General features: G+C 35.2%; 2 protein-coding genes across 2 annotated transcripts; one reads left to right on the plus strand and one right to left on the minus strand.

Moving 5' to 3' along the window:
- The first annotated feature begins 2,167 nt into the window (after positions 1-2,167).
- Positions 2,168-6,111, plus strand: LOC104877501 (ras-related protein RABA1f). Its single transcript, XM_010645852.3, has 2 exons — positions 2,168-2,724; positions 5,212-6,111. The coding sequence occupies exons 1-2, from the start codon at positions 2,504-2,506 to the stop codon at positions 5,642-5,644; spliced, it is 654 nt and encodes a 217-aa protein (XP_010644154.1). The 5' UTR covers positions 2,168-2,503; the 3' UTR covers positions 5,645-6,111.
- A 550-nt stretch (positions 6,112-6,661) lies between these two features.
- Positions 6,662-10,100, minus strand: LOC100243505 (glutamate receptor 2.7). The gene is made up of 5 exons (XM_002282857.5): positions 9,833-10,100; positions 8,335-9,593; positions 7,953-8,259; positions 7,454-7,842; positions 6,662-7,300 (listed from the first exon to the last, which is right to left on the minus strand). The coding sequence occupies exons 1-5, from the start codon at positions 10,098-10,100 to the stop codon at positions 6,893-6,895; spliced, it is 2,631 nt and encodes an 876-aa protein (XP_002282893.1). The 3' UTR covers positions 6,662-6,892.
- Positions 10,101-12,025: the final 1,925 nt, after the last annotated feature.

Here is a 12,025-nt window from a genome sequence, read left to right on the forward strand (position 1 = left end):
TTGGAGAATGGCTTCTCCATTCATAGTTTAGGGTTTGAAATTTATAATTAGTTTAAAGGCTATAAAAATCCAAAACAGTTATATTACATTTTAAAAAAAAAGAAAAAAAAAGAAGTTTTCTACTTTTATATTTTACCATTTTTCTTTTCCTTATTTTATTTTATTTTATTTTATTTTTAAATATCAATAATGTTGTGAATAAAGTGTAATTGTCTTTTATATGGCTTGTTTATGCATAAAAGGGTTTTTAGGTTGTAATAAAGATACCAATGAGATGGATTAATATGTGCCTTCCAAAACATTGGTATCATTTTAGTTGCTTAGGCGTACATTAGCTTACATTTTAAAAAATGTAGGGCCTATTATTTGACAATTGTTTTCGAGCATAGTTTTTTGTTATTTAGTACAAAAAATAAAAAAAATTCATTTGGTAATAAGAAATTGTTTTCTATTCTTAAGAATAGAAAACATGGTGTTTTTAAAAGATATTTTTTAGTTATTTTCTTTTGTTTTCACTTAATTTTTAAGGATTGTTTTAGAAAATAATAATATAAACATGTAGAATGATTAAAAATAAAGTACTAGATGTAAAAATTATTTTTAAAACATATTTAAAAATAGGTTGAAAACATTTCAGGTTCTAATAAGACATTTTTTTTACAAAATATTAAAAGAAAAACTGTTTTAAAAAATTATTTTTGAAGATTATTTTTAAAAACAGTTATGAAATAGGGTCTTAGACTCTTGGTGTCCATGTGTATGCATTTTGTGTTTTTGTTTTAAGGGCTTTTTTTTGTCTCCACACTTCATGGACTTCCCACTTATGTATTCTTTCACTCTAATTAGATCCTTTATTAAATGCAATTTGTTGTAAAGTTAATAGGAAGTTGATAATGTGGATTTGGGTTGATTTTAAATTGAATATAATATAAATCATAAAAAAAAACAACCAATTCATCGGTTTATGGAAAATTCGAGGAAAAGTGTGATAGAAAGAAAATAAAAAAGAAAAGTGAAAAAAAGAAACAATGAAGAAAAATAAAAATAGATTTTAAATTAATAAATTATTTTTATATAATTTTTAAAAAAATTAAATTTATTTAATTTATTTTCATCCATTATATAAAGATTAAATAATTTATAATTTTCCTATGATACTACTTTTTGGAATCAAACATCACCCTACTTTCATTTAATTTATAATGATTATTTGGTTGTACCAATAATTAATTCTAGCCCTATTTTGAAAAATAAGCATTGAAATATTTGTGTTAAAAGGACAAAATAATTCTTATAATTAGCTTCATTTATTGAAATGATTTTTCCTTTTTCAAAAGGTGCCTATGTGAGATGGAGACAAAAAAATTGATGGAGGGTATTTTTATCTAAAAACATATTTCGTGTTTTTTAAAAAATTAGAGGTTATTCTCCTCAAAGTTAAAAGTCGTTTTTAAAGTTTATTTATATTGATTTTTGATAAGTAAAAAACTTTTTTTAAAACTAATAATTTACACTTGTTTGAATCATTTTGTTGAATTAAGAGAATGGCACATACAAACTACAAGAAAATATTGCTTCTTATGGTTTTTTTAAATGCATGAAACTACTTATTTAATATATTTTTATAATACTAATAACACCATCTTTTTGAAATTATGATATCCGCCTCGACTTTCGTTTGATAGTAATTTTAGGAAACATTTTTAGTATGAAAAACACTTTTCGAAAAAATATTTTTATTAAAAAATTTTGAATAAAAATATTATCAATTACATTTTTGAGTGCGTTTGATAGTGATTGTAGGAAGTATTTATAGAATTTATAACACTTAAAAATTTTCATCCTTCAAATATTAAAAAATACTTGAAACACTTCCTATGATTACAACCAATACACTCTTAAACATTTAATTAATTAAATTACGTTTATGACCTTGAAGGTCTCGTAGCTAACTTTTAAATTGAATTAATTTATCATTTCTAAAAACATTGAAGCCTTGTTTAGATCAATTTTCAACAAATGTTAAAAATATTTTGAATAAAAACACTGCCAAATGCACTCTTAATCATTTAATTAACTAAATTACGTTCTTGACCTTGAAATGTCCCGTAGCAAACTTTTAAATTAAATTAATTTATCATTTCTAAAAACATTAAAGCTTTGTTTAGATCAATTTTCAACAAAAACATTTTTTAAAAAAACTGTGTTCTGAAAATGTTGCCAAACTGTACAAAAACAAAAAACAAAAAGGCCCAGTGCCAAACATGGATTTGGGCCTTGGGCAGCATTTTCTCAGTCCTCAGAAATTAGTTTTCAAAAAACTGGAAACAGAGTCGCCAAAAACACCACCAACCTCCTTAAATTTTCTCATGCAAATGCTGTGACTGTCTCGTTCTCTCTTCAAAGATTCATCCATTCATTCATTCGTTCATTCATGTGAATAGGGTTCACAAATTTTTTATCTGAAAAGTGAGAAGTGAGAACCCACCAGCATTAGACCCATATGGCTGCCTACAGAGCAGACGACGACTACGATTACCTCTTCAAAGTGGTGTTGATTGGAGACTCTGGCGTCGGAAAATCCAATCTCCTCTCCAGATTCACCCGCAATGAGTTCAGTCTCGAATCCAAATCCACTATCGGTGTTGAATTCGCCACCCGGAGTATTCGGGTGGATGACAAGATCGTCAAGGCTCAGATTTGGGACACTGCTGGCCAGGAGAGGTTCGTTCTTGTTCCCATGTTGGTGTTTTGGTGATTTGGGTTTTTTCTTTCACTCTGTTTGGTTGATGGGAAATTGTAAAGGAAATACGGAGTTTTGGGTTTTGCAGCCATTCGTACTTTGGTTTGTTTTGTGTATGGGATTTTGCGGTTTAAGTTTTTTTTTTTTTTTTTTGTTTGGTTGGTGGGAAATTGCGGGATGAGACAATGTGGCGGAGTTTGGGGTGTTGGACCCATTCCCATTTTACTCTCTTTTGGTTGTGGGATTTTGTGGTTTTGAGTTTTTTTTCCTCTGTTTGGTTGTTGGGAATGTGTGGGAAAAGAAAATGTGATGGAATTTTGTATCTTAGGTTCGGGACATCACTAATTGGATCGCAAGTTTTGAATTAGAACCCTTTGAATGCTGAGTTAAAGTAGGAAAAAGAATTCATGGAGTTTTGGATTTTACATTTAGTTCAAACCAATTTGCATTTCAATCCTTTTCATTAAATTTGAGGTACTTTGGTTGTTGAGAAATGTGGGAAAACAAAAAATTCAGATTTTGGATGGTAGATTGTAGATTGCTTTGTTATTTGAGATATGAGCCTGATATGATTATTTGGCATATTTGACAACTGAATCAACCAAAGCTTGGCATTTTTCTGTTTTTCCTTGGGTTTTTGTCAACCAACGGTAGGATTATGGCATCTTTCTTGTGAAATGGGTTATGCCACTGTTTTTTAAATGATGAGAGAGGATTTTGTTTTCTGTGACAATTTGATTTAGAAATTCTAGACTAATATGATTTTGGGTTTTTATTGAATGTGATTATTCATTGGGACTTGAGAATGATTAGCCTTCAATTAGTTTAACTTTTCTTGAATTCAAATTCAAAGGCTCTGAAAAGAATTCTTTCGTATAGATAGCAATCCTACTTCCCTAATAAATTATAGTCAAACCAAAGAGACAAGCCTAGGAAATTCCAGTTTTCTAAATTTACCTAAAAAAATTAGCAATAAAATATTACAGAAAGGATCACTAAGTTATATTGGTCTGTCATGATCAGAGTTTCATTTTCCTGTATTTTTTTTGGCAGGACTTATTTTCTTATTTACGCTTTCAGAACCTTTCTCTTTTATATTATATTGTGGTTTGTAATGCTTCCAATTGGAAAAATTGTCTCTGGTAATTTTTACTTAGATATGATGTGGTGAATCTGAAATTTGAGGAGATAGCAGTTACTTGGTGTATACTTTGTTACAGTAGATGGTTGCTTGAGTTTGTCATCTAGCTCTGCTTGCCGCTTTTTGATGGCTTGAAAAATTGCATGCATGAATAATTTAATTGAAACCTGCTGGCAGAGTTTTGTACCAGTTTTGGAGTTATGATGGTACGGATGAAACTCAAAGTGTCCATGATTCTTCAGTGAACATGCTTACTCTGTTGCATACTACACATTTCATTCATGGTGGGTCACCAGCTTGTAACAGTTGTGGTAGCATTCCCTCCTAATCTAATAAGAAAAGGAATTGGGGAACTTGAAAATAGCACTACCTTGAAGTTGAAGCATTGGGTCTGCTTTGGAACGAAAATTATATTTCATTAAGTTTTTTGGAGCCTAGGATCTTTTGTTGTCACTGTTTCATTCCAGTTCTTTGGAATATGCCTGCTGGATGAGAGACAGTGCTCTAGGAAAAAACTTTTTGGCTTTGTTTGAATCACAAAAAGTACTAGAGAAAGGAAAAACAATAGGAACTAATCTTTTGTTTGGTTTACCGTTTACCATAGAAAATAAAAAAGAAAAATCAAATATGATAAAAATAATTTAGAAATCTATGTATCTTTTAATTCTTCATTCTTTGTATAGGAGATAAAAGAAGAGAAATAAATTTGGAAAGCATGTGAGAAAAATTCATTAAGAAATGTGTTTTTAAGTTTCTTTCATTTTCTGTTTCATTCCATTTTCATCTTATATTTTCTCTCCCTTGTACTTTTCCTCAAACTATCTAAGATCCAAATGGAGGCTTCATGTTGAAGTAGCATCTCGTTGATTTTTCCTGGATAAAGCATTTCAGTAAAATAACTTGTAAAAGATGTACCCCTATTCTTTTATTTCTTCTTGAGACATGGTGCTATAGATTCTCTTATCTATTGTTTGAATCTCATCAGACGCATTTTATAGCATGTGCCCTTGTATTTTATGGAATTTGCCTGACATATACATCAAATATAATCTGAATAGATACCTCAACCTCCCAACAGCCTCCATTTTGTCGTTGATAATTGTCCTTGCTTATCAGTTGAATCTTATGCCATTATCTTTCCTCTGCAATTTAATTTTATGCGTTTGTCTTATTATTGAGGGTCTGACTTATTTGGTCGCTTTATTTGGGGTTTAACAATGTGCAAAATAAAAATGTCCATTTGCTTTTTTCTATCATTTATGAATTACAAATGTTTGAATTTAACATTTTGGAAGTAATCGATTGTTACATTTTTTCTTTATCAAAGATACCGTGCAATCACCAGTGCATACTACCGAGGTGCTGTTGGTGCACTCCTTGTCTATGATGTCACCCGACATGTTACATTTGAGAATGTGGAGAGATGGTTAAAGGAGCTCCGGGATCATACTGACTCGCATATTGTGATAATGCTTGTTGGCAACAAGGGAGACTTGCGTCACTTGCGTGCAGTTTCCATTGATGATGCCAAGGCATTTGCTGAGAGAGAAAACACTTTCTTTATGGAGACATCTGCCCTTGAGTCCATGAATGTTGAGAATGCATTCACTGAAGTGCTCACTCAAATATATCAAGTGGTTAGCCGGAAAGCCCTTGATATTGGGGATGACCCTGCTGCTTTGCCTAAAGGGCAAACCATTAATGTTGGAACCAAGGATGATGTTTCAGCTGTAAAGAAAGCTGGTTGCTGCTCCTCCTAATAGCAGACGTGAATGATCAGGAAGTAGGAAGTAGCCTACCTTCTCTTCCTTGCCATAAAATTTCAAGATTTCCTCAAGGCAACTCATGGACTATGACTCTCTAATTTTGCTTCTAATAGTGTCAGTTTGATTGAATGGTGGAGCTTGGCTGAGCTTGGCCAAAACTTTTGAGTCTAGAGGAATTCAGCTTTCTTCCGGATTCTCTTTTCATCTGGTGCCAAGAATTTCATAATATTTACTTTAGTTTTTGCCCACTTTGTGTATTGTTTCACTTACTTTTTAACTGCTATAGCTTGTGCTGTTTTTAGTTTTTTCTAGATTAGAAATGTTGTGGGACAAGCAGTAAAATTTTGTATCTGATTGAATGATGGTTGTTCAATGCTGGAAGATGAGATTGATGAATTATTTCCTCCATAATGTCTTAGTAAAGAGGCTCCTCAATAAAGCATCTGGAATTTCATGCAGTCCCTGAATTGTGTTTTACAGGCAATGATAAATGCTCAAACTATGTGACCGTAACTGTGCTTCGTGCTTGCACTACTATTTCAAATTATAGCTTGTCTTTCTATTGTTTGTTTTTTCTTTTTCATTTCTTGGATTTTCTTTCTTTCTGTTGTAAGATTCTACCAGGCTAGCTAAGGCAGCAAAGCTTTCTTGGCATTGTCTGGAGGTAGGGGCAAACACTGGCTTCTTCACTCTGCTAATCTCATCTAACTTCCCTGCAATATTCAGCATTTTGAGTAGCTTTTACAATTCTCTTTGATGCATCTTCCCCTCTTTATGGATTTGCTACTGTCAAATATGAGTTTATGCTTTAACTAGTCGCATCAATGGTTGCCATTCAACGCAATTTTGGCTCATCTGATATTTTTCAATCTACCTTCAATGGAAAAGCCACTCTGTTTTCATCAAATCATAAATGAATTTCCTTCAGATTGGTTTGCTGTCAATGGATTTACAACTAGTTTTGTTCCCTGCGTGCCTAATGCATTCCCACAAACCTCAAAGGTACGACTTGCTGTTAACTTTACTGATGTTATTTATTTGTGCAGGAATACATTTATGACTGTTGACAAATATTCTCTAAAATTTGGATTGTTTGGGTTAATTTAGCATGTTTACAGTCGCTATGATTACATAAAAATGCTGGATACCTTCTAGATCACATATGCAGTAAATTGTGGTTCTTCTAATTATGGCTCACCATGGCACAGTATGTCTAAAGTGTTCTTGTGAATCCCTCAAGTCTCAGACATTTCCATGGCTTCCTCTGTATGTCCCTAACTCTACTAGAGAACTGGTTCTTTTGAGGTCTCCACCAGAGAATTGTGTTCGTTGTGCATGGTGATGCATCCAGGATCTCATTGCTGCAGATATCAGCCTCCAAATACCTATGTTTTCCAACATAAAATCCTGGAAATGCTGCATCTGACCTGCCACATAGATTGCCAGCGAAACTGTTGATGTAGCTCCTGTTGCTAAGAAGAGCACCCAAAGGCTGTCTGGGCTAATGCTGTGATCATCTTCAGCTTCCACTTCCAAGCATTTCTGGGAGTGGACCAACTTGTTACGTAAGTACATTATCTCGCCCTTTTCATACAATTTCACCACCGCTTCTGAGATGTCTGGAAGTATAGTTGAACCCTTTGGAAACACCTGAATAGAACCACAACAGAACACACAGAAGAACAGACTTCAAGACTTTTTTCTTTCGTCTCTCCTTTTCCCTTTGGTTCTCAGTAAGAAAAGTAAAAGATGAGAACTAGGTAAAGAAGGATAGAGAATGGGAGATTCAGATAACTGACTCACAAAGCCTAAGCCTCCAACTCTGAATGTTGGCCCAACAGTAACAAAGCCCTTGCAGTACTGGGCAAGAAACACTTCTGCGTACAAGGATTCCATGAAGGTAGCTGCTATCTCTCCCCTTCTAAAAGCTTGAGGATATTCTTCGAATGACCTAATATCTTTCATGTTTTTCGGGTCTATTCCCAGGACTTCCTCCAGATATTTTGGGATAAAGGACCGGAAGCTGCAACCAACCACAAAATTGTTATCCTTGAGGGACTTGACACTGGGTTTGAGCTGCTGGACAGTGAGCAGGGTGCTGAGATTGGCTGTGTAGCTTTGTGTTATGACCAGTGCCACAAACAGCCAAACCACCATGGACAACCTTGATAAATTGCTATGCAACTTCTCCCCTGTGGTGACCAAAGATGTAAACTTCATTCAATATTGAAACTGGTGATGGAAGGGAAAACAGGATGAATCCATTTCAAATCTGTGAAAACCAGAATGGATATCAACTTACCGTGTAAAGAGAAGAGAGTAGTAAAGGACATGCAAAGCAAAGTTGCTGTTTGGCTCAGTATAGAGCCTTCAAATGCTGAGGTATGATTTCGTTCTATTAGCCATACCACACAACCACTGTAAATAGTTATTACACCAGTCAGCACCCACATGGCCTTGGTGAAGGGTTTGATGAACAACCACGGTCTACTTTCTGTTTCAACAGGAACTATCATCACCAATCCAGGTTCGCTGTAGGGGTGTGTAAAATCTGCGTGTTCCCATCGCTTTGAAATTATTGATATATCACCTACTACTGCATCAAATTCCTGAACCAATTTTCCATTTAGATATGTTTAAGACAAGTTATAGTATCAAGAAACAAAGGAAAAAAGATCTCTTACTTTGAGATGAACCTGCTCCACCAATGAATCAAAGTTGCCACTGTAAGGAATGAGCTCATATGTTAAATGGTATTTCAGGTGTTCTAGAGTTGCATTGAAAACCTCGATGGAGAATCCGGTAACAGAATAATGGCTTCCATCATATGTCACATTAACGAACTGTTTGAATGTTCCATGTTGGGGGACACCGATCCGCAATGGTTTTTGGCTTGTTGGAAGAGACCATCCTCTTGGAACAGACCAAGGGCCTCCTGGCCACAGCACTTGTCCAAGGACTTGAAGCTGCCTACTGTATGTAGATTTCTCATTGGTAGTCTTGGAGAAACCTGATCCCTCGAACCAGAACCCGAGTTCTCTGTAACTCTTTCCAATCACATTAATAATCTGAAAGATGCGCTGTGGAGCCAAGCTTCTCCTGTTGAATTGGATTCTACTATTTAGGCCATGGAAATCACTGATTGCTATTCTTTCTAAAAATGGTTGGATTAACCCTTTTTTGCTGCTTGGAGCTGTCTCCATTGCAAGAGCCACAGACCATACAGCATCATATGCCTGCAGAGCGAAAATACCAGGCTCATGGTTGTCTTCCTTGGGATACAAGGAATGAAACTTCTCTCTGAATCTGAGATAGAAACCTTGGAACCGTGGTCCACTTTGAGAGAAGTAGCTCCTCACTCCTAGAATGCCTTGCATTGATGAGATGGTTGCAGAATTCATGGAATGTATAAGATTTGTAGTTCTGTCTGTAATGATCCAAACATATCCCTCTTCCATCATGCCCAATTCATTAGCTGTTTCAAATAGATGTGCTGCCATTGATAAAGAGGAATGAAGCACAAAGACTCTTGATTGCCTTCCTTTAAGTCCCTCAAGCTCACCTGATAAAGGAGAAGAGGAATTGACAGTAAATGGTGGAAGAGCCAGAAGGTAGCCAATTTCTGAACCCACTTGCTTGAGGGCATCGACAAGACATGGAATGATATCAGTGGCTGCAGAGTCAGTGTCCTCATATATTACAGTGATCCAACGCCATTGCCAGGACCCAACAATGGCAGCCACTGCGTTCATTTGCAAGTATCTACTTGGTGAGGCTTGAACCAGGAATGGCCACCGATCTGTTGCCCATTTGGGAGTTGAATCAGCCAGTGAAAGAATAGGAATACGAGCTTGGCCACCAACTTCTGCGACTAAAGACACCTCCTCCCAAGTATGAAGGCCTACAATGGCCTGCACTTGCTGCTTCTCAATGAGGTCCATGGCTGCACTTCAGATCATTATGGTTAGAAACACCATTCATTATCTTTCTTTTCAGTTCATATGAATCCTACTTCGCTTTTTTTCAGATCATAGCATGCTGTGCCATCATTGATGATAGTTTTCCTAATATACACGACGGAATTGAGCTCAGCTTAGTGTTCTTTACTGATTACATATTACCCAGAATTCTTATATGCCATCATTGGAGCCTATCTGAAGGCTGTGATTGTGGAAATTTTACCTGAAAGCCTCGCACGAAGAGGATCGCCTTGAGAGTCTCTCGAATGCAAAACCAATCGTTGATTTGTCTTCTTGTAGAAATCATCAATGGCCAACTCCATTGCTACTTTCTCTTCTTTGCCGACACGGGAACCATAATCAACGATGACTCCTATACTGCCATCGCTGTGGCTGGTGCCTCCATGATCAGCTGCTGCTGCTGCTGGTGAGAGCAACAGCACCCAGGCCATGAAAGACAAGAAAAATCGACTCATTTGAAGGTAGCCCATCTCCTATATTTTCTTTGTTAGGAAGAAAAGCTTAATAATACATCCTAATACATCATATGTCAGCATATACATATATATAGATGGATCTCAATTCATAAAAAAATGGTAGTCTCTATGCTGATAGGATACTTGCCAGTTCCCTATTTACACGTATATTGACAGAATCAACTGGTAATTACCAGATATTTTCTTGTGAAATTTCATCTGTGGCCACCATTTAAGCTTTGATATTCAACAGTCAATGAAAGCCAAAGCCCCTTGACTTGAGAGGGTCTACAAGAATATTTGAAGAGTCGAGGATGAACTTGGTTGGTGAGGGAGAAAAGCGCGTTGCCTCACTTCAAAGTATAGTCAAGTCATAGAAGTTGTTAAGATTTACTCCTGTTTGGAAACTAATTTTGAAAACAATTTTTTGTTTTGATAAACTTTTTGAAAGAAAATAATTTTTTTTGAGAATTTGCTTCCAAAGCAAGTTGATTTTGGTAATTTTTTGTATAATGTTGCGAGAAATTTTTTTGGAAATTTGGAACCATTTTAAAAACTTTTACATTGTGTAGTACATTTTCAAAAACATTGCCAAAAGAGAACAGATTTTTTTTTTTTTTGGAAATTTCTAAAAATAAAGGTGTTTTACAAGTTGTTTTAAAAAAAGCTTTTAAAAATAAAAAATAGAAAAAAAAACTCATTTGGATATATAAATTTTAATGTTTTTAAAAATAATTTTTCTATTTTAGTTTTGTAAAAAAAATTGTAAATTTAATTGATGTAATATCGATTAAATTTGGTTTGAGTCATACTAAAAGTAAAAAAAAAAAAAATTATAATTAAAAATAAATATTTTTTTTAGTAAATTGTGAATACTAATACTATAATAAAGTTATAAATTATAATTTTTTTTTTAAAAAAAAATTATACTATTCCAGTGTAAATCATAGATTATGAATATTAACATCCTCATAAGAATAATTGAACTTTTTTTTTGGTTAAAATGAATAATAATAGTGTAGACCCTCATTTTGGTCCATAAGTTTTTAGGGTATTTTCAGGGCATATTTTCACCACTTTGAGGAGCTTTTTGGCAGCTGGCATGAGAGGAGTGATCCTAGAAGTAAGAAATCAGGGATTGACACGTTGCATGGGGATATTCTGGCAGTAGTGAGGCACGTATTTTTTCTGTTAGAGGAGGTAGGTGCTGATTGGTGAAAAGGAACCTTTGGCCAGAGGTAGGGTGCTTTTTCAGAAGCTGCTGCAGGGTATCTGTAGGGGGAGGTCTCCATTGCTGTTTGGAGAGAGATATGCTAGGAAGAGAGCAGAGAGAGGTGGATACGGTTGCAGAGGGGGGAGATATTTTTTTGAGAGGTGAGAGAAGAAGGAAGAGAAAGCTGCAGAGAGAGAAAGAGAGAGGGATCCCAGAGAGCTGAGAGTGAGAAAAAGGGAGATTCCGAGGGGGTTTTTCATCTGAGGGAGACTGAGTTTTGAGGAGGAGGAGACTAGTTCTGGAGAGGTTTTCATTGCCAGGGAAGAGAGGAGAGTTTTCTGAGAGGGAGAGAGAGCAGGAGGAGAAGAACAGAGGAAAAATAGCAGAAACGAGGGAAAGATTTTTTTAGGGAACTTCAGAGCTGGGATTTTACAGAGAGGGGAGTAAGCTAGAAGGGAAGACACCAAAACAGAGGGATATTTGGAGAGGGTGTTGAAGATCTTGAGAAGCTGTGGGATGGAGGAGCAGGGAGAGCTGAAATAGAGGAAAGAAAGGGGACATTCTCAGGTACGTTTGCTAGACCTCATTTTGATTGCCATTGATGTTTCTTCTGGTTGTTGTGACTGTGTAGTGTCATATCCGCTCCCTGCTCTTCATGTGAGGTTTGATTTAAAATGAGAATTCTTCTTTTAATATCCTTTGTGTGTTTGAGTGAGATCCTTTAATC

The sequence above is a fragment of the Vitis vinifera genome, chromosome 19 (genome assembly GCF_030704535.1).
Source record: "Vitis vinifera cultivar Pinot Noir 40024 chromosome 19, ASM3070453v1".
Classification (NCBI taxonomy): Eukaryota; Viridiplantae; Streptophyta; class Magnoliopsida; order Vitales; family Vitaceae; genus Vitis; species Vitis vinifera.